The sequence below is a fragment of the Lygodium microphyllum genome, chromosome 24 (assembly GCF_053477565.2).
Source record: "Lygodium microphyllum isolate KBCC chromosome 24, Lygodium_microphyllum_v1.1.10, whole genome shotgun sequence".
Classification (NCBI taxonomy): Eukaryota; Viridiplantae; Streptophyta; class Polypodiopsida; order Schizaeales; family Lygodiaceae; genus Lygodium; species Lygodium microphyllum.
In genome coordinates, this window is record NC_141158.1 from 22054881 (window position 1) to 22080751 (window position 25871).

Here is a 25871-nt window from a genome sequence, read left to right on the forward strand (position 1 = left end):
CAAAAAAGTGAGCATGTAAATCATGTCCGATATTCCTAATGCTTAAACACACTGCCCGTAATTCTTATCAACCCACATTTGCTCCCTCTAAAGGAAAGAAGTCATTTCATAGAATCCCATATTAACAAAGAAATGAAACACCAACCCCCCTTGGTGAACAATGATAAATGAACCCTCACACCATGCTCAACCTTCAGCTATCTCTGAGGAAATATGAAAGACCTCGGTACAGAGAGTCCAATCAGTGATAGCTCATGATCAAATATGTCCAAATAACTTCCTCCAAGACGTGATTGTTCCACTCTATGGCTTCTTAAGTTCCTAGACCACTAATCAAAGCAACAATGGATGGATAATAACAATTTACGGAGACAATGTAGGTGTCAACTGCAGCAGGCCATTAAGATGCCTAACTAGATTTAATCAAACAAATGCTCACTTGGTTGAGGCTGAGATTGGGAATTCTTCTGAGGTTCTGGTGCCGCTGAGTCCACAATACTTGAGGTAGAACCATCAGGATGCGCTTGGTTTTCTAGCTGTGGATAAGTGGCACAACAAGAAAACATTTGAGAGGGAAGTAGACAATCTTTCACTTTCCAAGTCATATAAGTCTAGAAGGAAATAGAACAAAGAGGTTTTCCAAAATATTCTTTTCCCCAACTTGCCCAAGGGCATCATTGAGCTGACATCAGAAAGGGTGAGAACTTGAAGCAAGAAATAACTATGGCTCACTGAACACAAAAAGAATCCAGACCTTCCAAATATGCACAGCACATTAAAAGCAACCCAGCCTTGAACAAAAAGCATCCGGACCTTCTAAATATGCAAAGCACATTAAAAGCAACCCAGCCTTGAACAGAACCCTTGGAACAGCCTGGCCCACTTATCACCCAGAACGAAGTCAATGCAGCTTACACTGTAATCGATGCATAATACCTGCACTAGAAATCATGAGGTGACAGTTATGACCCCTATAACATTTCCTAAGCCATACCTTTGAGGGTACATCTGAAACCCTGCTAGTAGCTCCAGGCGCAGAAGAAGGTTGTGTACCATTTCCACTTGAAGAAGTTTTTGAAGCAGTCTCTGAAGATCCTTCTATGTCATTATCTGAAATTGAACCACCTTGCACTTTTGCAGGACTAGTCAAAGTCCCAACTGTAGCAGAAGGCACAGGTGCTGTGTCTGTGTTTCCTGTTTTACCACCTGCAGGAGTTCGCCCAGTGCTTCCCCAGCTGAATGTCCCTCTGCAATTCACATGTCAGTTCTCCAACTTGTTCTGTCCCATTCTAAACACTACCATATCACTAGGACACTCTGAAACTATAGAAACATTGAAATAGACAAATTTCTAGTATAACCAGGAGCAGGACAAATAACCAAGCTATATCTACAAAAGCACACACAATTTAACATCTTTAACATCGACTGACCCAGGCTAAAAGCTACTCAAGCATATGGAGCCATGCATTAGGTCTCTTTATCGATATGCAAGCCTTAAAAACAAATTTCAGCAGTGGAGGTTGTGGTTGATAATCACATGTCTTTCAACACTGGAGACTGTAATTAATGATAAAGCAGTCATGGTACAGTTGAACTACTCAACATTGCAAATAGCAACATGAAAGTAGAGATTTGTAAACCTTGAAACCAGCCTTCAACAATAATGTTTGTGATTAATAATCATGCAATTATGGCCCAGTTGGTCAAGATCACAATAAGAGAATTCATCTATGTTTGACTCAACTTGAAAAATGACCAATACAGACTCTACTCCACCTAAAAGGATTTTCTTCTCCTAAATAGTCTATTCTACATTGCATAGGCTTTGCCTTTTATTCCTTTTCGGTGTATAGATTTATGAGTATGTAGGACTACGGAATACCGCGGTACAATCTCCACATCATTCTCAGCACCACGGTTCTCCAACCTGCAAGTTAACCAGGCCATAAACTAAGTTGAGGCAGAGTTCATGACACCCCAAAAGGCAGCTAAAGATTTCTTAATAAAAACTGCATATCCAACTCGCACTTCAAAAGCAGGTATTTAGTACCTCTGACTTGGTAAGTTGATTGGCTTCGGCACAGCAGGAACCTTTCCCAGAACTGTCATTCCCCTCCGTGAAGAACTAATTCTACAAATTTTGTAGTGTAACAAGAAGACAAGTTTAAAAACTTTAAATAGGACTTTGGTCATCGGGCATAGTGAAATAGAGAACAACTGTAGTCCAAATGAAGAAAACACAACAAAACAATCCTCAACTTTAAACACAAATGCATATTGTTTGCGTCTATAATTTCAGCCTTTAATATCATCAACAGTTCCTATCTCTCTTCTATTCTCATCAACAACTGCATACAAACAATTCCTTGGCTCTCTTTACATTGTGCTCAACCTTACTGATCCAACCAAAACAAGGAAGTCCAAAATATATGGGTCTCTAAATCCAGTTAGCTTATACAAGGAGGGACAGGATATCTTCAGACAAACAGTGTGATTGCAATCACCTCATGAAGTCAAGATAGAGCAAATCTGAAACAATTTGTTGGTCGTCCTTACATTGTGCTCGACCTTACTGATCAAGCCAAAAAGAGAGAGTCCAAAATATATGGGCCTCTATATCTGGTTAGCTTACTCAAGGGGGGACAGGATATCTTCAAACAAACAGCTTACTCACAATTTCCTCATGGAGTCAAGATAGGATAAATCTGAGAATCAACCTCACCTGGAGCTTTGCACAAAAATGACATCACATAAAAGCTGCACAAGAAGCTGTGAACAAGTAGTTTAAGACAAAATTAGTGGCTTAGAAGGACAACTTTGTGGCCAGCACCCTGGAAGGGAAACTGCATGTTGATTTTCTTCTCCCCATTGAAGGACATTAAGAGCTGGATTTGGATAGCCATCCAACAAGACATTGAAAGTAAGGTTCAATTTTGAGAGTGGCAGTGGGCATTTCACATATTATGCAAGAGTGGCTGAGGCTGGCCAGTTCTCAGCTGGCCGACTGGCACTTTGGGCACCCAGTTCGGGCTGCCTGACTGGTCTTCTACTTTGGTATTCTTCTAGAATATTTATAGGCTAGTTCCCTCCTCATTCATTTAGTTCAGTCTCTTCTTGGTGGAGAGAGGGACTCCATGCCCACTACCAGTGACCCAGAGCCCAAGCTTTGTACTATCTTTTGCCTTGGTATATAGATTCCATTTACCGAGCATATTCTTCGTAAGTTCTTTTGCCCTTTATAGTGTTCATCTTTCTTTTTTGTATTTGTGCAGTCTATTATAGCAGTCTTTTTTGTATTTGTCCAAGTTTTCTTTGTTCTGGTGTTGAACACTTTACTTGCAATTGACTACTGCACATGGTTCCGCAAGGCTTGGGTGTCATAACACAATTGGAAAAAGAATTTGCATCCTTCCTATTTATTTGTATATTTAATTGTTTATTAAATTTGTTTCATTTGCACTTCTATTCCCCAAGGCTTGGGTGTCATAACACAATTGGAAGAAGAATTTGCATCCTTCTTATTTATTTGTATATTTAATTGTTTATTAAATTTGTTTCATTTGCAATTATTAGATATACAAAAAAGTGCATTAGAGCTGGCCACTGATGAGTGGTCACAAGTTATGGTGGACCCACGAAGTGGGCTGAAGAAAAGATAGTACACACTTCCGCCTAAACGTTGTGGCCAATTCCAGTGTCAAAAGCTCATTTGAAAAAGTTGATTGACCTCTTGAATGAAAAGATTAAGATGGGAATTTAAGAGCCTTCCTCAACTCCTTACTCATCAAACAGATGATTCAATGTACCCAAGAAAAATGGAACTTTAAGATTCATACAAGATATGCAGCCAAAATAGGCCCATGTCATCCTGTTGTAATCATCTACAATAAGCATGAAATACAAACTCCCTCAAAGGGATTCCGTCCTCATCGATCCACAAAGATTGGTGGAAACAAGCTCCAAGGGTGTTGAAGACCACCTCGAAGCCTTGCTGGGAACAACATCACGAGTCTGCTTCCCACGGATGCAGGATACACAAGGCTGCTAACTCACCACAATATATCTGGCAAACCTCGAACAAAAACTGGTCCTTAGACGCCTTTAGAAGGTATTCATAATTGAGGTGACCAAACCGAGCATGCCAAAGCTCGAACTATGTTTGAGAGGTAAGAAGAAGAGAAGTCAAGGCAAAAGAAGACCGCAACTTGTAGACTCCATTCTCTTCATAACCTAAAGACAAAACCACTCTCGATCCTCAATCAAGAATCCGAAAAGAATCCACATCAAACTCGATCAAAAGGCCGAGGGCACAAATCTCGTGCACCAAGAGAAGATGATACCCCAAAGCTCACACATAAAGTACCTCAGAAACATGGGCACCACCACGCCCATCTGGAAGAAGATGCATGTTACCCCGTCCCTGAATAGGAATAGACAAACTATCTCCAATAAGAATTTATCCATGAGAAGGCCACAAATGAGTAACACTTGTTGAAGGAGTCAAGTGCTGAGAGGCACCACTATCAACAATCCACTGTGCGTGGAGCCTTTGCCAACTCCACCTTCTCACTGGAAGAAAGCCTAGACTCGTCTCATGAAGGACGGTTGATAGCCTCCCTAACAAGCACTGCCAAATCATAGGACTCCAGTATGGCAAGCATCATGACCCGCCAAATGCGGTAGTTCTCACCATCGAGCTTTTGATCTAAAGGAAGAGCCAGTAGGACAGGTACCTTCTGATCCATGATGGCTTAAAACCCTGTCTCGGCCTCAAAAGACATCTCCACCTACAAAGCCTACACAAAACACAAAAAGCAACCCCCTCTAACTGTGAAAATACAGCATGCTAGGGTTGAGGTTCGCTCGTTCCGTTCCTTCTTCACCCGCCAAAGGCGATGAAAATGTAAAATCTGCACTTGAAGGCCAAAAACACAGCATTCTTCCTTCTCTAACAGCAAAAAAACAACAGCAACTTCAGCAAATCTTCTCTTTTCTTGCACGCCCACACTCGCTTTAGCCTTGTTCTGATGCGCAGCCCACCTGCTCGCAGTTGAACGCTGAAAACGTAGCCTTGTGTCGCGCTGAAAACTCCTCTTCAAATAGATCCATCCTAGGTTAGTCCTTCAATGCTCTGATACTATGTCAAAGTGAAGCAATGAGGAAGCAAATGACCATGACAAAGAGTGAGCAGAGAGAGGAGAGAGAGAGAGAGAGAGAGAGAGAGAGAGAGACAATGAAACGCAGAAAATCTGCAGTGAAGGATGTTGTATAAGGATGCAGAATTATACACGAGTGCAGAGAAAATATCTGCGAATGTCTCTACCTCGAGGACCTTGATCTCCGTCAGCCCCGAGTGCAATCTCCATCACCAACAGGCTGAAATCTGTCAAATACAAGTATATAAGACTGCTGGAAACTCGGCCTTATAAAGGCTGAAAAGAGTACCTCAAAATAACCCGAAATAATCAAGTCGACTGCATTTAATGCAGCTGACTGCAGTCGGACAGTCCGATTGCTACCATGTGGCAGACTGCCACGTGGCACTGCTGATGTGGTACAAGAGATGACTAGTGACTCTCAACAGTGTCTCACCACCCTATCACTCCCTCTCTAGCACTAGAGAGCCATGAGGGATGACTGCATCGCCTAGACTAGAAAGAAGCAAAGAAAGGGGCCACTAAGCCCTTCCCTTGATTTGAAGAAGCGGATCCCTTCCATGCCTTGGATTTCTCCATGGCCGAAGGATCAAAGTCGAAGTCTAAGGAAGAGGATGACTCAACAAAAGAGACCGGATCTCGCTTCTTCTACTCCTCCTTCCTCAAAGCCACTAAGTGTCATTTCTTACCATAGCAACAACAATAGGCCTTCGACTTCTTATTCATGTCACCCCTCTCTAAAGCTATAAAGGCTTCACCCAATCCTCCATAATGAGATGGAAGCCTCCCTTATAAACAAGAAGATGCCTCATGCTCAAGCAACATCGAGGACATATATGTGAAGCTCACAAGTGTAGATGAAATTTGCACCCTCAAAGCATTTGCCACTCCATTAAACCCTATGGGGAGCTTGTAGAGTATCATTCCCACAAGATGAGCCTTTGGAAGGGCAAACTACATGTGTCAAAGCTAGTCTTATACCTGTGTAACACGAAGCAAAAATGACTAAATAGTGCCCTTAGGCTCAAACTTCATCTACTGAAGCTCGCCATAAAGGGTCACCGAACACATGGTGAAAGGTGCCTCATGGGTAATAGCTCCACCAACAATGAACCAAATCGGCTTCTACACAAACCAAGCTTTCATCACAGCACTCCATGTAAGATAGTTAGGTCCATAAAAAGAGAAAACAGAAGGTAGACAAAGAGAGAAGACAACCAATCAAACAACAAAGATTACACATTAAGAGAGTTTACACACTATATTCATAGGCTAAGCACAAAAATATAATTCTACCAATACCAAAACCTACAAGAAAATAGTCAAAAGATGTCACCCAGCAATAGAAAAGTGTTAGATGCTAAAAATGCAAAAAACCTCAATAAAAAACAAGCAACAGCAATACAAGAGCCGCCAAATGCAACAACAAGGTCACAGCCTGAAAATACAGGTCTTGTTGGGGACTGACGCCAGCTGGCGTTGCATTAAATGCAGCAAATGCAAAAGGGCACGCAGCAAACACATCATCTCTTGAGCAACAAAGAAGGTGAAGGCCTGAAATCAGTAGAAAATCCGGCAACAAGAACCTAGATCCTGCAATCCGATACCAAGTCAGAGTAGTGCAATGGAAGCATACGCAAGTGCTGAAATAAACTATTGAACACAAGACAGAAGCGAAAGAAAGAGAAAACACTACAAAGAAGAGAACTCGGAGATGTGCTCAAGAAATGGAATACATAGACCAAACACAAGACAATCGCCTACAAGAGTGAGTGGCAACGGCTCCTCTCTCCAACACAAAGTCAACCTAATGAATGATGATGACTCAAGAGGAGGAGAAGGAGCCCCACAATAAATAGGCACAAAATAGACCAAATACAACAGCTGGTCGGCCACCATTAAATGCCACAAATAAATCACTACAATAATGCCTAAAATAATGACAATGTGCCCAACCCTCACAGGCATGCACAAACCATGAGCTGACAATCCTACTAACATGGGTGTGTGGTGTGATGCGTGGGGTGGTAGTGAGCATGCTCATTTTCAACCCTCAATCTTGTCTCCATTTCTTACATTTCCATGGCTATAAATTGTCATATTCACCTTTAAGTATTTGTTCCGTCCATTTCTTGAAATATTAAGTCATGAAAACAAATAAATATAATAATTTGAGTATGCTAGGTTATTCAAACCGTTTACAAGGTGCTTGCTATTCCTAGTGATCCGAGCTGTTTCCTGCCCTGCCACACCAGCATCTTTAAGTCTATACCCTGCATTTTCTGTTTCCATTTCTCCACATTGCGTGCTGCACGATCTGGTTTCAAACCTCATATATCTGCACTTATCAACCAAAAAGCTGCATTTCCACTTTCTGTCCCTTCTGCAGGGCTTGGCAACACCCTGGCTGGCTGCATGTCTGCTATTTCTACTTCCAGACAATGGGTTTGTTCCCTATCCGGTTAGCATTTTTCTTGTTCTACAACAGTCACCTTCTTCAAACACATGTTTCTCTTGTTTCCCAAGACTGGGTAACAATAATCTTAAGCGGTTGTATACTCTCATTTGACCTTCCTCTAGCTAATTTTGGTTTGATCTCTCTTGTTTGATCTCCTCTCTGTGCTAAAATCGTTTCATGTGATCAACTGTTCTTTATACCATGTGAACTCTTGAAAATACTTCTTCAGCTCAATCTTGGCAAAACTCTCTCTCTCTCTCTCTCTCTCTCTCTCTCTCTCTCTCTCTCTCTAGCGGTTGTATACTCTAATTTGACATTCCTTTAGCTAATTTTGGTTTGATCTCCTCTCTCTGTGCTACAATCGTTTTATGCGATCAACTGTTCTTTATACCATGTGAACTCTTGAAAATACTTCTTCAGCTCAATCTTGGCAAAACTCTCTCTCTCTCTCTCTCTCTCTCTCTCTCTCTCTCTCTCTCTCTCCGTAAAAGGTAATTGTATTAATTACGAAAAAAGGTACAAGTTTACATGATTACATGATTACAAAAGACACGAGGGCCCTAGGCCAACGTGTGGAAAATCCCAGTACTAATCCACGAAAAAGGTTACACCAATCATCGCAAGACCCAGAGGCAATTGCCATATGCCAGGGAAGTAAGACCTCCCGAGGGAGCAAGTCCGAGTGCCGAATGAGATCTATCTGCCAATGCAAGAGCCCTTTAAGCTGGGCAATGTGTCTCGGTACATTAGAGGCCGAATCAAAGAGAGAGGCATTCCGCGTGGTCCAAATGTGCCAGCATCCCCACTATCTGAAAAAGTGGAATAAGATCTTCATATGTAACTGTGGCGGTGTGGGGTACTTTGGGCGCACAAAAACCCAATCGAAAGGAGTTAGTGAGGACCCCACCACTACGCGCCAGACTTGTGACAAGAGTGACCAGTTATTCTTGGCGAGCGGGCAAGAAAGAAATCGATGTTGGGCCGATTCCACAGTAGTGGTACAGAAGAAACAATTGCCATTCGAGATTCTACGCTTGGAAAGGGCCGAGGCAAGAGGAAGACCACAATCATTACCCACCAAAGAAAGACCTTGCATTTGAAAGGTGTCTTATTCAACCAGCCCTCCATCACAGTTGCCTTCCACCATGACTGCGATTTCCGCAATCCCCATACAGTATTAGCTTTCACACCCAGCCATTGATGATCTTGAATGAGAAGATGATACACCTGATTAGCAGAGGCCTTTTCCAGACTCAACCGGCCTGCAAGGTCCCAGTCCTGCCAAGGACTGGGACCTTGGCTGTGGAAAGGGTCCCAGTCCTGCCAAGGACCGGGACCCTTTCCACAGCCAGGGCAGGAAAGGGTTGCCTACCCTGAAGCACCAACAAAATCTGTTCCCATAAATCACGGTATCCGCGCGGGATCCTGAAAAGTCTCCTAGCAGTCCGAAACGATGCGAGGACATTGCGAGTGGCAAGGGTAGCATCCGCAACCGAAGTCACACCCAAACGGGCCATGCGGTTAAATCTCGGTCTGAGCTGATGTTTGTCTTCCCATGAAAGTAATCTCGAGACTGCCAACAATTCCAGTTGAAAGGAGTTAGTATGCAAGCGGTCCCCCATTGGATGCCAACGGGCCTTTTGGAGCACCACTTTCCAAGAGCCGACCAAGTGCAGTAACACAGAGGAAGAGGGACTAGAAAATCGAGAGTCAGCATTAAGGACATGCCACCAGGAGGCCCGAAGTCGTGTATTACCATGGCGTAGCCCGCTGTCCTCAAGAAAATAACGGGCTATAATGGTCCACGAGTGATGATCCACACACATGGTGCAAAAAAGAGACCAATGAAGAGCCAGCATAGGAGTTTCAGCATCCAAAATAGCTCCACCACCCATGCATTTAGGGGTACATGTATGTGACCATGAAATCCACGAAATACCTGCTTGCAATGAATCCTTCTTCCATAACATGAAACGAATGGGGCGAGTGAGAGCCTTCAAAGTAGTAGGCGTCCACGGCAGCAATGGCAAGAAATACGTTAGCATTGGCAGCATAATTGTCTGATCCACTTTGAGGCGATCCTTCAAATAAGACTTCAATTACCAGAAAGCGGCCCTGTACATCATTTTTAATAAGAACAGGCTGGTATTTCTCATGGACAATCATTAGCACGCCCGAATAGTCCATAGCATGTGTCCCCGCATAAAACAGGCGAAATCCATGACAATCCACAACTTTTCCTGCTTCACCGTGACTTTTGTGCTCAACCACACACAAGACATCCCACTGGTTCTCATGCAAGACAATCCACATGGCATGTTGCTTATGACGAGAGCAAAAGCCTCGCACATTCCACGTGGCTATCTTCATATATCTTCAAAAAAAGAGAATCAAGAACGAGGAACTTGTTGCCTTGATTTCACCTTTTCCGCGAGAGCGTCCAGGACACCCTCATCCAGAAAATCAGCCAACACTGCAAAAGAATTCTGGCGGTCCGCTTTAGAGGTAGATGGAAAATCCACTGCCTTGGGAGTGGGGCGGGGATAACGCCAATCCCAGGGTGTAATCACATTACCTTTAGTATCAAACGCCAGCTTAGCAGGTGGGCCCTTGGGACCGTCTGTATAGACTTTCCTTGTAGACTGATTACGGGGGGCAGACGGGGCCATAGTACGTGCAGCATGCTATGAAGTGAACATTTCTTTCCTGCGCATATACGTACGCATGGAATCCTGTGAAGCATTAGGCCCAGAATCCGCCAGGCCTGCATCCAACTTTTTACCTTTTTTGGACGTACCTCGATCCAATCAGTGCTACAGGAATCCAAACACAAGACCTGTTGTTTGCCTTTATCCACAACATTAGGTGGCTGAAGGACCTCCTGTGCCAGGGCATCAAGCACCATGTCATCCTTAGGCAGCACAACATGCGCATCATCGAAAGACGGTTGTCTTTCTGGGCATTCGGCCATAAAATGCCCCAATTTACCACATGAAAAGCAGTGTCCTGCAAAGTTGCCCCATTTCAAGCAAAAGTGCAAAGGATGCATGCCAGAGCAATTGAGGCGAAGCCACGCAGGCCTTTTCCTGGCCGTGTCCCATAACATGCATAAACGGTTTCGATTCATAGCCCTTAAGCTTGGGGAAACCAGCACCGTTCCCACAACTGCCATCGCATCCTTTAACAATGGCCAATAGACCGCCGGACAATTTTCCACTTCCACCCACACCGGGCATTCTCGTTGAAGCAGGCGCTGGAAGTCTGCCATAGGGCGCCATGGCACAGCATGGACCAAGCGGCGATCAAAGAATAATGGCAACTTGGACAGGAGCTCAGCCCGATGTGTCTCTGATTTCAGCAGCACCTCATAAAAGCCGCGAGGTCCAAGGAAGATCTCCTCAACACACTCCCCTTGCAATAAATGGTGCAACCACTGGCGAATATGGGAAAGCATTGGGATCTTGCCAGTGAAGAAAAGTATAACGGCACAGTCATAAAACACCGAAAAAGACCGCAAGACTGATTTCGGGTCCACTGTGGCTTCTAGCACGTCATCAATTCCCGAGTCAGAAAAAGTTTCATGATTATGCTCGACATAATCGCCAAGCAGAGTATTAGCAAAGTCCAACAAATGCCCCTAGTCAATCTCCTCCGAATCCACAGGATCAGAGGCAACCTGCGCATAGGAACGTTCCTGAGGGCCCATTGTCTCATCAGAAGTATGCTTGGAGCGTTTGCCCACAGGCGGCAGTTCAAAACCCGAAGGCATCTCCTCCGTGCACGGCACCATATCCTCCGGCTCCTCTGTATCAAAATCAGGGCCAAGGGCTGCCACCGTCCGGTCTAGAAAATCCATATCTAGGCCAGCCATACTGCTGTCGTCTCTCTCTGTCAGGGCGCGTAGCCAAGGGCAACTCTGTGTGTGTGTGTGTGTGTGTGTGTGTGTGTGTGTGTGTGTGTGTACAGGAGCATATTAGCTCACTGATCTGCGCAGAGTTGCAGACACGTGCTACCAGGTAAGGGCTCCTTGTCTTTGTCACGGCCCAGCAAGATGCACAGGGCAGCCACCCGCAGGAAGGCGGCGTGCAGATGACTGACGGGGCAGCAAACGAAATGTACCTGATTCTGCAAACGTCGTGGCCTGTCAGACTGTCCTGTGGACCCCATCCGCTCTGTGGACGTCCGTCGCTCCTTGCACTGAGCCCCAGTGGTCACGAAATACAGGCGAAAGTGAAGCAGACTGCAGGTGGCGCCTGCAGACAGGGCAGCAAGTCGAAATACAGGCGAACGTGAAGCAGACTGCAAGCGAAAGTGAATCAGACTGCAGGCGGCGCCTGCAGACAGGGCAGCAGGTCGAAATACAGGCGAAAGTGAAGCAGACTGCAGGCGGCGCCTGCAGACAGGGCACTCTCTCTCTCTCTCTCTCTCTCTCTCTCTCTCTCTCTCTCTCTCTCTCTCTCTCTCTCTCTCTCTCTCTCTCTCTATGTATCTATCTATCTATATATCTATATATATATATATATATATATATATATATTCTTTACTTTACTATCTCTCCTTATCCTTTATAAAGGCACCTCCTTATTGTTCAACTGATGATATGCTTAAAGGTTCTATCTCTCTCTCTTAAGAGTGCCATGACAAAGCCATGATTTGTGCAAAAGCATTTGTGGTACAATGTTTCAAGAACTAATGTGTGTCCTTGAAAATCACATCCTATTCCACCAAATTGGGGACTGCAACAACTATAAGAAGCCAATTCTTATTTGGAAGATAGATGATGCTCATGCATATTTTATCCTTCTCAAATGCACCTCTAAAGAGGTCCTTTTGGTGGTTCTCTCCTACAAGATAACTACAAAAGTATGAGAAGTTACAAATGTTGTATGAGGCTCCGTATAGCATACGATCTCTAATCCTCTATGGTCATCTACAAGCTATGAAATTTGAGCAGCCTAAGGGGATGTTGCCGCCCAATTTTTAGCCTGCGGCCTACCCTCATCAATTGTCCAGCCTTCACTCGCTGCAACCTTCACCTAGCGACCTGTTTTTACTGTTGCCAGCCACCACAAGACCCCTGAACAGGCTGCATTTGCTTCAAATCTGCCAGTCAGCCTTGCTATCACCAATTTTCTTCTACAGCAGTCTGTGTTTTTCAGCTTGCACTATTGGTGTCTGCTAATGTCCAATTTTTGCCACTTTAAAACCTATGTTTACCTGCTGATCAGGCCACCCTGCATCAACACACTTCCCTACAGATGTTGCCTTCCTCCTCTCTGCTCCACTGATCAGTTTTCAGCCTCAAATAAGTGGTACATTGCTGCATTTACCAGATTTCAGCCTCCAAACTGCCATCTCTTAACTACATTCACCACTTTGCCTTTGGGCGTACCTTACACTCTTTCCATCATTTACAGCATTGATTCGTTGACTTCAAAGTTCTCTTTCTTCCTCTATTTGTGTTTGTATTATTGTGTTTTGCATTGAAATTTTTGGCATATATTGCATTACTATCTTAGTTATTATATTTCAAGCATGTCCATACATTCTGTGTTTTCTCAATGCAAACCCTAGCATATCTTCAAAATTACTTTTGAGGCTACTATGACTGACAACGCCATTGGGTTTCCTTTGAGGCACCTTGGTGATGGCTTAATCACCCACTGCTCAAGTATCATCTAAGAGAAGTTTTTAACATACACCATTTCTCCAAGTCCTATTAGGAAAGGGGAGCCAATGCCCACAACCAGCAACTCAGTTGAGTTCTAACTATCTCGTCTCAATGTATAAGGATTCCACTTCCCAAGCATCTCTCTTCTGAGCTTTTTTGTTCTTTACAATCTTTCTCTTACTTCTTGTGTTTGAACAAAACCTATAATAGCACATTCTCACGCTTCACTACACCCTATTTTGACACACTAGGTCTAGACTCTAGAAAAACAATTTGATAGCTGCCACAGCCTATGATGCATGGTGGAAATCAAAGTTGGAATCTAAGGATATGAAGAATTGGAGGAGTCCTTGCCCTTCTTCCTAATCTCTTTCTAATTCCACATCACCACTAGTTTCTTGTAGTCCTTATAAAGGTGCATCTTCTTGCTACAAAAATAATAGTGGTGCTTTAAAAAGAATACTTGACACATCTTATGGTTACTAGCCCAATACTAAGAGTTCAAAAATTCAAGCAAGAAATATCAATTGAAGCCAGGAGAGACAAAAAGGAAAGTGAGAGCAGTGAACAAATGCATAACAATGAATGTGTGTGAACCTTTCCTCGAATGGGTAAATTAGGTTGAAAAACCAACAAAATGAGTAAGCAATCGAAGTTGCACCTACAAAAAAGCAAAACAAAATAAACCACTACATAATAGATGAAAATGTGAATAGCTAAGGCTAGGCATATCAAAAGGCTTGAACAACTATCAAAACACAATGTACATCATTATAAAGCACAAGTATACAGACCACCTAGATATCAAATCACGCACCCAAGCTAGGTGGATCTCAACAACAAAAAACACAAAGTTGACAACAATTAGTAAGACTTGAACCAGCAATCAAACGTAGAAGGTAGCACCAAAACCAAGACACTTGGGCTCTCATACAATGTATGAATGTGGAGCAACATAAGCAAAGAGATGAAGCTACTCTAAACATAGAGAGCTGAATAAAAGTACAAGAACCCATGAACTTAGAAATTATGAGCTCAAGAAACAAAATAACGAGTATCTACAAAGGCACAAGCTCTCGACAATCAACAAAGTACTCTCAATCTCCCTTTGTCCAACAAGTGTGCGCATATCAAAATGATAATGAGATGGAAGAAAGGTTTCCTATAAATAGGCTGGAATAAAAGAAAAAAATAATCAAGTTGGCCAAGAATAAATAAGGCCAATAATACACATTGGCCAGCTTAAATTTGCATTCAAATAGGTTGTCAATACAACAATGATATATACAATACAATTTGTAACAAATTTAGAAGAAACATTGACCTAGAAGATTGTAACACAATAAACTTGCCTTTTTTGCTTCCTTTGCTTAAATTTCATGTCACTTTCATTATGCAAACATGGCGGTCATGTGTATCACTTGACAAGGATATTATTCATGGGGCCTTGCAAGTCACTTTGGCCTTTTGAAAAGATTAATATAGCCCTCCCTCTAGTACAAACTCTGTCATTCGCTTTCATTTAGTTCACAATCGGCAAGCATGCCTTCATGTTCAATTTGTATCACTTGATGAAGGTATCCTTGATAGACATACATATGTAATAATTAAAATATGAGAACCCTTCCCTCCCGTTCACAGATCTAGTGAAAACAAACTCCTACTTGATTGAACACTTTCAAGGAAGAGATAGAAGAGGAAAAGATTTGGGCAGGATCATCTATAATCCTCATCTAAGTTCATTCTTGCTTTTCCCAAGACGTAGTTGCAAACATATTCCTATAGTAGATTGAACTAGTTGTGGATAATGAATGATTCCATACTCGTATGAGATAGGACAACTATACTTGACCCTCCTTACTTTTCCCATAATTGTGAGCATATTCTATATATCTAAGCCACATAATTCTACACTCTACTCTAGCAATCTATAGAGAGATTCATCTATTCATCCTTGATAAATTCAATTTGCCATCATCAGGGAACATCCCTGCTGAAATTTTGCACAACCTTTACTTTTTTCAAACAATGAGGAGAGTATATAAAAAAGCAATCCTTGAACTCTTAGATTGAAGAAAAACAAGCACCTTTCAAGTATCACACAAGGAAATGCATAAAAAACTATTCAATCTTGGCTATATACGTGTAAATGTCATAAGACGTGAAGCTAATTACCGTGTTTGAACTTCAATGGCACTTCCTTGTGCACATCATGTAATCTTACAACCCAATTGTTGAGCTAAGACACACCCAATACCAAAACAGCAAATATATTGCAAATGCACATTTGAAGTTCGCAACAATTCTACATATGTTCCCATCTTCAAACAAATGAATTCAATGAATTGTAATATAACATACAGAACTTTCAATGAACCAAAGATATTAGCATAAATAATAAAACTCGACCTATGTGACAAATGCACCACATTATCTCCAAGCTGCTAGCAAGCAATGGAAAAGAGTACAAAGTACACAAAGATTGAGAGAGAAGGTTGTAAATAATCCACGTTGTTACATTAATTATCATAATGACATGACAATACTAGAAGCACTCAATATCATACCTTCTTTCTGTAGTTGCCATGGAGTAGCCAAAAGGATATCCAAACAATCTACAAATAAGACAAAGCTTTAATATCAATGATGATACCTTGGCACAAATTAGAGACCACCTTATCCTGTCACATATTAAATCATTTTAAGTAGATAAGAGATGATCCTTCAAAGTAGCAAACACATGCGCAACATATAGTATTTTTACAATAAATTCCAAGTTGAACCTTTTTAACACAAATCTACGCCTTTGTTAAATCACATACATGCATAATAATCATTCCAATCTTTTGCATAGAGATATAATGTATTGTGCACGTGTGTGCACTTTTTTGTGGAAAGAGCCTCACATGTCCACATAGATGCATGTGCGTGTCACTTTAAGTATAGAAACTCGAATCGATAGATCAATTTGGCCCCTTGTACTAAAACCATTCCATCATTCCCTCCCACTACGTCTCATGTATGCAAGTTAAAAATTTGGGTTAAGGCAATCAAAATGCATCAATGAATAGTAAGACTTACAAGAGATATAAGCTCATGCTACACTGAACCCCCCCCCCCCCCACAATACAAGCACATAGGAGTCACATATAGTTGCTTTGATGGGAAAAGTACCAATACTTATAAAGGCTCACAAAGTCTTATGCTCAAGTCTCATTGGAAATATGTACTAGCACCATGCTATTTGCCATTAACTTTGCCCATCAAGAGCCCTTTCCACAACATTGCAACATTAAACTACATTATGAGTTTCATTATACAAAGCACAAATTGAGCCAAAACTATACTGGATACTCCCAGTATTAGGTGTTCCCTTGCCAAAAACAGTAATGTCATCCCCTACTAGGCCAGCAGCATAATCTTTCAATTAAGGTTGCAACAATGCGCTCAGTGTTTCACCCGGCACAAGAGCCTACTCAGTAAAGAAAGTCAATAGCTTGGTTTGGTGTGAAGTGTGTTAGGTGTTCTGGTGCAGTCAGCAAAGGATATTTTGCTTGCAAACTGCATGAAAAGCAGCTTCACATCCTTGTAAATCCCTTGCACTGAGCCCATCTAAAACTATCTTGCATGCTAGGGGATCGTGCACAATTTTGACCATAAAAATTCACAGCAAGCAATGCAGAAATGAGCTATGAGACTACTCTATGAAATAACCTGGTAGAATACTATCCGGCAATGAGCCCATTCTAGAAAGAAGTCAAGGAGACAAGGACGGAGGTGTATTAAGCACTCTGCACTACAAAGATAAAGCTGTTAGTTTAAGTTAACGATGCCGTCTGCACTATGAAGATAAAGCAATTAATTCAAGAAATCCATACGGATTCGGAGAAAGCTCTGGTTTCGCAAGGGTTTTAGTAGGGGTTTAGTAGGGTTTTAGTGGGGCTTTAGTAGGGTTTTGACCGTTACAGTGGAAGACTTGCAGCGTGTACAGCTCAGTGAAATAAACTGAATAGCAGTCCGTTATGGAAGCAATGAAGCCACCAGACACATCAGAACTAAGTGAAGTAAGGCCACGATTTTACCAGCATAAACGAAAGCTTCCAACCGTTAGCGAGAAGCAAACCCTAGATGACAGAGAATGGGGTGCATACCTGGAGATATGGAAGCTTGGAAGAGAGCCCTAGTAGGAGCGGCGGCAGGCGGCCCTCCAGCCTACTTTACTTCATCTTCTCTTCTCTCTCTCTCTCTCTCTTTCTCTGCTGCTTTGCTTGTTTGTTGGGGGCGTGGGTGTGGTTTGTAGTAGGTATTTGCTTTTGTGTAAAAATGTATTTTCATTCGCTATCTAAGCGGACAATGCAAGAAAGCGAGAGGGCGAGAATACACGTCGTATTTATACTTGCTATCAAAAATGGAGGATATTTTGCCCTTTGTTCTCCCAGAAATATCCCTACCACGATGGTCTGATTTTCATGCTCCCACGCTCCCAACTCATCATCGAAGAGGTGATGCCATAAATATTTTGCCCTTTGTTCTCCCATAAATATCCCTACCACAATGGTCTGCTTTTCATGCTCCCACTCATCATCGAAGATGTGATGCCATAAGAGCCCCGACATGTACCAGTCAATAGACTTGCCTTTGATATTTCTAGCTAAGTGTTCCAGCCACACAACTATTGACTTGTGATGGCCCCTATCATATTTTGCTTTGATGGAATGAGACATCGAGATGACCCCATCACTTCTTGTATAGTCTATTCTATATAGTATTTAGACCTTTGGCTCAGGGATACCAAACCAATAAGAAGGCTTTCGAGCCTATGTGGTAGAAGGAGGAGAGGTTTGGCATGCAACAAAGAAAGAGGCCTTGCTTTCTTGATGGGTGAGGGGAATTCCCATGATGGCAATCTGTGTGTGTGTGTGTGTGTGTGTGTGTGTGTGTGTGTGTGTGTAGCTAGGTAGGCAACCATGCAAATGGCAACAACTAACACGTATCTGCAATAACACCATGCACAGCATGCTCCCATCAATGCAAAGGCAAGATCTATGTAAAAAGCTCAAACGTGGCACGAATGTGGTTGAGGATGGCACATTGCAAGGGTGTATAATCCAATATCCTGGAAGGCTAGGGGAGGTAGGAGGGTTGAGAGCTACGTGGAGGGCTTGCTAGAGCATGCATGGAAGGTGGTCAACAATAAGGCATGGCAAGCAACAAGTGAGGCCAACCTCAGAGAGGTGGCCTTGGATGGTGGAGTTGGTGTTGTGGAGGAGGGTGGATGACAAGGAGAGGATGCAAAAGAAGGGGTGGTCAAGGCGGAGGGTGGGGTCAATACCAATGATCAAGGCGACAGTGCTATCATTACTACTTCCTTGACCCACCAATTGTCCAAATGTGACCTTGCCCTAAGTATGCCACATTCATCTCACTACATACCACCAAGTTCCACACCCTATCCCCCTTTCCATTCTCCATAAAGTCCTTCGCCACCCTTAAGGCCACCTCGCTCTCACAAAGCACCCTTACCAACACATCATGAAGCTCTTTATCATGGACTCCAACCCTAATGCTTTGGACAAGGCCCAGTTCACCCCCGGCATGTCTAGGGTGCTCAATGTGCACACCATCGAGTGCGTTGTCATCCCCCTCTGTGCCCCCCACCCCTCACTTCATTGTTTGCCTAATCAACGAGATATGGTCCTTGACTCTCAATGTATCACCTCCCCCTTATTGTAATGGAGATATGCATGCTAATAGCGATTCTCCCCTTGATGTTTTTCATGAAAGCATGTTTCTGCAACCCATACTTTGTCATTGTGTTTTGTTTCATGACTCTCTGCAGCAACAATGTTAAGGCATCTAAATGTTAATTGAAGCCATGATGATCTTCTTCTTCTTTTTGTGAACCTATCTACATGTTTCAATTAGTTTTGTCACGAGCCTCTTCTTTTAGTTGATATGCTAACATTTTGTGGGTGCATCTCAAAAACCATATGATTTGACTTCCATACATTGCATTTGGATTACTTTAGCCATGTACAATAGAAATTGTTATCTGGGAAAGACATGCATAATGCCAAATAAAGAATTAATCATTCTTAAATGCGAGAGGAAGGAAATGCCATTATTTAGGAAGATTATACCTTTAAAATATTGGACCTTAGCTTGAACTAAGATTATGCTTTACAAAATTGAGTATGCTTAGCAAGATTAAGTAGTTAAGGCATGCTTCAATTTATTCGACATTAAAGCCACTACGTATTGAGAAATAATCCCCCTTCACCTAAACACACAAACACACAAAAGACAATCCTGCTATAGTAAATGTCCCTTCAATGGTGAACTAAGCACAAGCCTATTGAGGGTGTTTGGGGTATAACTTCCCTTGAGTTGTCATCCTGTTACCTCTATATGTATGGAATATGCAGACACATTTTTTGGATCTAACTAAATGTTATGTACCCTCTTGCAACTTTTTAAGGTTTCAACATCATAGAAAACTTTAACACTTCCCAACCTTGACTTAAATAGCCATGACATCAAGGAGGACTTAAACAACCATGAGGTTTTTTAGACCCAACAAACAAGGTCGATGAAATGTAATATCTTCATAAGGAAAACACCAATATTCTTTTTTGCAATGAGATTGTGAGATTGCGGAAGTTGCATGCTTCTCTTCCCTGAATTGGCAAGCTCCTCTCTTTATCACTCACACAAACACATTAATGTCTTGATGGTTGGAACCTCACCTTATATGCTTACCACACACACACACACACACACTCTCTCTCTCTCTCTCTCTCTCTCTCTCTCTCTCTCTCTCTCTCTCTCTCTCTCTAATGGGGGGTCTCAATGGTTGCAAATGCCTATACCTACCTTCTCTCCCTCTCATTAATAGGGTCTCAATGGTTGCGTATGCATATACTCACCCACCCACACACAAAATGGATCCTCAGTGCTAGCTCCTCGATGCTTCCATGACAAACTCTCCCTTTGGCTAATCATCGTTCCAATACAAATCTTTAGAGACGTGTTTTAAAATACAAGCATAAAAAGTCCCTTTTAAATTTAGATATATTTTTAATTTTCTGTGTAGAATATGTATAGATGGCATGAAAGCTTATTGATGCTTGTTTGACATTATTGGAAAAAGCGTGACATGGTACACATGGTTTCTTCTAATAGCTTTTGTGTGATTTAGTATCATGTGTGAATCCTCTTGCCATGTTGGGGTAAAAGGCCTTTGGGCCTGCCCATGTACACTGTGACCGCCCATTCTTTATTCATATATAATTTGATAGTGCAATAAGGCCGTCAGTTCAATTGGACAGCACCTATATTGTGTGTGCTCTTCTCTCCCACATCTTCCTCTTTTCCTTCTCCATTGCCATTGCATCCCCTTCAACTGATATCAAAGCTTTGGATCAGAGCTTGATCGTGGAGCTTGGCCCGGCATTACTTCACCCTGGATTGAAGACCTAGAGCTTGGAGCTTCAATGCTAGACATGGCTTCTTCCCTCTGAGGTAAGATTTCATCTCCCGCCTCTCCCCGGCCCTCATAGGCTCTTTGCAGGTGTTCCTTGGCTTCATTGGGCACCTTGTATGCCCCCATTTTCCCCCTTATCCTCAGCATAACCAACATACCCCACAGTAGTAGCAACTCACGTTTCTGCGCTTGTTTCAAAATCTGGCTTTAAAATCCCATTTTTTCTCATATCTCGAGCATCCGGAACCCGATTTAGGCAAGGTAAGAGTCTAACTTGGGGTTTTGGCATGCTCCGGATTCAATGGTGATGTTAGATCTGTCAAATTCTGATCACAGAATTTTTAGTAACAAATCTGAGTTGATTTGCAGCAAGAAAATGTCATGCTCTTAGCTTATGTGATGCTCCCAAGGCTTGGTATTTGATGCCCAAATGCTTTGGGGATGTTTGCCCAATGTTTTGAGATGCTTTGGGACTTGGTTTGAGCTTCCATAGCTCAATTTATGCTAGGATTTACTGATGTACATTGTTTAGGTAGCAAGGTTTTATCAGGGACGGCTTATGCATAATGATCTTTGTTGGCATTCGGGTGTCCAGTTGGATGTATTGATGCTTAGTCATCATGGTTTATGCCCAGATATGCTATTTGATAGCTATTGAGCTTTGATTTGGATGCGAACACTTCATTCTTGGTCGGGATTTATGCTACCTTGGTTGGCAGGTTATTTTACCTCCAATTTGGTTATGCCTATGGTCTACGGGTGCTCCTGACTACTCAGGATGATATGCTGATGTATTTGGATGATGCCACTTTGATGTTTATGCTCCCGGATGCTTCCTGAGCAAAGAGTAGAGCTCAATTCTTGGTTCACTGTCATTTTCTTTGCAGCTGGCATTTCACTTGACAAGGTTTATGCCCCGTGCTACCCATTATGGGACTGATGTCTAATGTGGATGCTTTTGGGTTCGACTACAGTATGGCAAATGTTTGGGCTTGAATTGACTTGCATTTGAGAATTTTGTGGAGCAGTTTGCATTTGGTTGCCTTATCAGTGATGCAGCTTGGATGCTATTTGGCCCTTAATGCCCCGATTATGGATCTTGGATTTACTTGGATGCAGATACATGTTTTGAGCAGTGCTTACTCCATTGTCTTGGCAGTTGGTTATTGAGATTTCATTGCTCATTGATGCTTGGTTCTTTGCGGGTTACTTCTTGATCACTAGATTTCTTGACATTGCTTGGTTTTAGCATTTATGGCTTTGTCACTTCTGTGTTGCCTAGCTTCTATGCTAGTTGGGTTGCTTTTGCCCATACAGGTTAGAGAGCAGTTGCTCTTGATGCTTACCTAGCTATGCACTTTGTCTATTGTCATGTACTTTACAGAGCCACTTATTTGGATGTTGTTGTACAGATACTTGGGCTTCTCCTGGAGCTTGACCATTGCAAGATCTTATGCCACTTACCGATCTTGCATTGACTTGGATGCTACTATGTGGTCTGATGTACTGTAGAGTCATGTTTGCCATTATGGTTATGGACTGATTTCATGGCTGAATACCATATGCTCTTGTGACATATGTCTTATGCTTTACCATATTGTGGTTGGTTATGTCATGTAGTTGGCTATGACTCTTCTTCATGCAAGAGCTTTTGCATCCTTGGTTGATGCCTTTATGTCCTCCCGTCCGTTGAGGTTTCACGAGCCTTTGCATCATGCTTCCACCATTGATGTACTTTGCAGATGATTGTCTTTATGAGCAGGTTCCCTTCGTTGGGACAGCCCTCGACTACTTGAGCTCCATGGATGCTATGGATAGCCCTATTCATGATGACTTGGATTCCTTGTCGTCTTCTACAGGTTCTTCTACTTCAGATGTTGTTTGCTTCCATTATGGGAAGCTTGGGCATGTTCAAAGAAAATGCTTTAGACAGATTAGAGAGCAGCAGAGACAGAGACGAACTCGACATGAGCAAAGAGTTAGAGATATAGTAGATGCAGCAGGTGTTACCACTCTTACTAGTGGTGAGGTACATGAAGTTACCCATGATGATGCAATTGAGCATGTACTCCTGTCATCTTGTTTCCCTATAGCTTACTTGCTCAGTGATCAGGCCTATGCATTTGATTGGCTTTTGGACTCTATGGCATCTTGTCATGTTACCCCTCATAGAGCATGGTTCTCTTCTTACATGGAGGTTGATGGATGTATTGATTTGGGCCTTGAGCAGTCTTATGCTATTGTTGGTACAAGGGATATACACCTAGCTTTTCCTAATGGGACTTCTCTTATACTCATGGATATTTTACATGTTCCCATGCTCAGTAAGAGCTTGATTTTTGTCAGTTAGTTGCATAATGCAAGATATACTATTTCTCTTCAAGATAGGTCATGGAAGATCTGTCGTGGTTGCTTGGTTTTGGCCAAAGGTTCTAGAGTTGGTTCTCATTACCCAGTGCATGTCTCTCATGTGGGATTCTATGGTTGCAGTTATCCGGATACCACATGCATTGTTATGGCATTATCGCCTAGGCCATATGCACCACAGAGAAATGGAGATCTTGTCTCGTTTAGACTCATTCTTGCCTCCTATGTCACTTACATATCTTGATTCTTGCCCTGATTGTACTCTTGGTCCTTGTAGAGCCCCCTTGGCTTATGGCAATCGTACAAGGCATGCTCCTCTAGATCTTGTCCATTGTGCAATATATGAACCTATGCCTTCCCAGTCACTTCGTGGAGCGCCGTACTTTGTGACCTTTGTTGATCATGCTACCCACCGTGTTGGGCTTTTCCCTTGGTGCAGATTGAGGATCCGACAATTATGCTTGACAGGTTTATGGATTCTGCTGGTAGCAGGCCTAGGTGCTTGCAGATGAATTATGAGAGTCATGCTCTCTCTCCCAGCTTTCGGACCTCTTATCAGCAGTATGGCATTGATTTCTTGTGCCCACAGTATTATGGGATTGCTCATGGCATGTGCCTGACCTTACAAGCAAAGGTTGCTTCTATGCTTACCACAGCTGGGTTGTCTTATGGCTTTTGGGCTGAGGCCCTTATGATGGCAGTCTATTTGGTTAACAGGACGCCGTGCTTGACCTTAGATGGTATTACACCCCATGAGGCATGGAGTGGCATGCATCCCTCCTATGATTACTTGATGATGTTTGGCTGCCAGGCATTTGTACGTATGCCACATGAGTCTATGTCACGTAGATGTATCCTCCTTGGTTATGGAGATAGTGACTTTAAGGCCAACATATTATGGGATTTGGATGCCCAGCAGGTCATACGCAACCATCATGTTGTCTTCTATGAGATGCAGACACCTCTTAGGCCTCTTGATGAGTGTTCAGCATGCTTTATGGCTGATTTTATAGCAGCTATACTGCCATTATAGCAAGTTTTTTATGCTAAAAATGAGGCACTTATTGGCCCAGATGACATAGCTATACATAGCAGTCAGGGTTAGGATGTTGGTGCTTAGTTGCTAAACCCCTTGCAGGTTCATGAGAGCCGTTTTCTTGTAGTTTTGCATACTAGACAGCCAGCCATATGTCAGTCTTCCGCTTTGCTGAGGCCACATATAGTCTTGAGACCCCGTTGGACGAGTGTCCGGGATGTTGGCTCTCTTTCAAGGATTGACTCTGGACAGTTTGACTGCTCTCCGTTGTCTTGTATGCGCCACACTGATGCTATGCATGACTCTAATGCTTTACGGCCGTGCACTAATGAGTTGTGCTTGCTTCATGAGAAGCATTCTTGGATTGCTCCATTGTATGGAGTTGCGGGATCGCTTATCTCCTGGATGTCATGGACTTGGGGATGCTTGACTCTTCTTCTGTAGAGGTTCCCGACACTTCTTGCATAGCTCGCTTTCTGATTGGGCGTTGGGTGATATGTCATGATTCCTCACCTTGTCTTTTTTTTGCTTTTCTTTGTTTTCACTCCCCAGCCACATTGGCCTTTTAGTGGGAGGTTGTTGGGGTAAAAGGCCTCTAGGCCTACCTGTGTACACTGTGACTGCCCATTCTTTATTCATATATAATATGATAGTGCAATAAGGCTGTCAGTTCAGTTGGACAACACCTACATTGTGTGTGCTCTTCTCTCCCGCATCCTCCTCTTCTCCTTCTCCACTACCATTGCATCCCCGTAATGCCACATGAAGCATCAGTTCTTAGGATGCAAAGCACCCTAATTACTAGTAACATCAATGTGAAGCATGGCTTGGTGCCATGCATGGCATGGCCTAGGCATGGAGCACCTAGTGTGATATTATATATTAGGTTTCAATAGATAAACAATGTAAATTGCTTAAACACCTCTATTAAACAACTTGGCCACCACTTTATATGTTGGACACATCTTACCTATTCTAATAATTTTAACACCAACTTCCTTACTATATTCTTTTTAGAGTTGGCAATGGAAGCACCATATGTATATATTATACCATTAAGTATACTTTTTCTAACACCAAATCTTGCAAATAGTCAATACTCTAACTATGCCCTAATTTTTTTAAGATTCATAGATGGTGAGTGGTCTATCTTATTTCACTAGACTAGACTTCAATGAATACATTGGTTGGTATAGCCAAGTTACATAGAAGGCATGAAAGCCTAGGTTAGATGTAGTAAGCAAGTCATGAGATAATGCCAATATATAGCATGGACATGTTTAATGCACATGGAAAAAAGATCAAGTTAACAAGTTACATAGATCTAGATTAGGTTGGCTATGCATGTGATGTGATATTGCATGTGGCTATTCTTTCAACCTAATAATGGTCTTATCAATTGGAGTAGCAAGTAGCAAAATTGGAATATTGAGCACATAGAGCATCTATGCACAGTATAATTGCCACATTATGGACTCTTTCTTAGGACAAAAGTAGAGCTCCTTGGTTGGCATCATTAAGCTTCTCCATATTTTCCACCAGGCCTACACCACATCATGCGAGCTTCATCTATCAACTTTTGAAACTTTGAAAGGTTCCTACCTCCATCTACATGCTCTTCTACACAAAGACATGCAATAGAGTATGCTTGATGGCACTGTCCAAGGTGGACGATGATTTTCCCAATGGGAGTTGTC

General features: G+C 42.5%; 1 protein-coding gene across 1 annotated transcript in view; it reads right to left on the minus strand.

Annotated features, from left to right (window-relative positions):
• Positions 1-17645, minus strand: part of LOC148014911 (uncharacterized) — a 42607-nt gene extending 24962 nt beyond the window's left edge. The window contains exons 1-6 of the mRNA XM_087665018.1: positions 17440-17645; positions 15856-15903; positions 2054-2134; positions 1886-1930; positions 995-1247; positions 440-536 (exon numbers count right to left, since the gene is read on the minus strand). Coding sequence (XP_087521144.1) covers positions 440-536; positions 995-1247; positions 1886-1930; positions 2054-2134; positions 15856-15875 — 496 coding nt within the window. The 5' untranslated portion in view covers positions 15876-15903; positions 17440-17645. The remainder of the gene's footprint in view (positions 1-439; positions 537-994; positions 1248-1885; positions 1931-2053; positions 2135-15855; positions 15904-17439) is intronic.
• Between the last annotated feature and the right edge of the window lie 8226 nt (positions 17646-25871).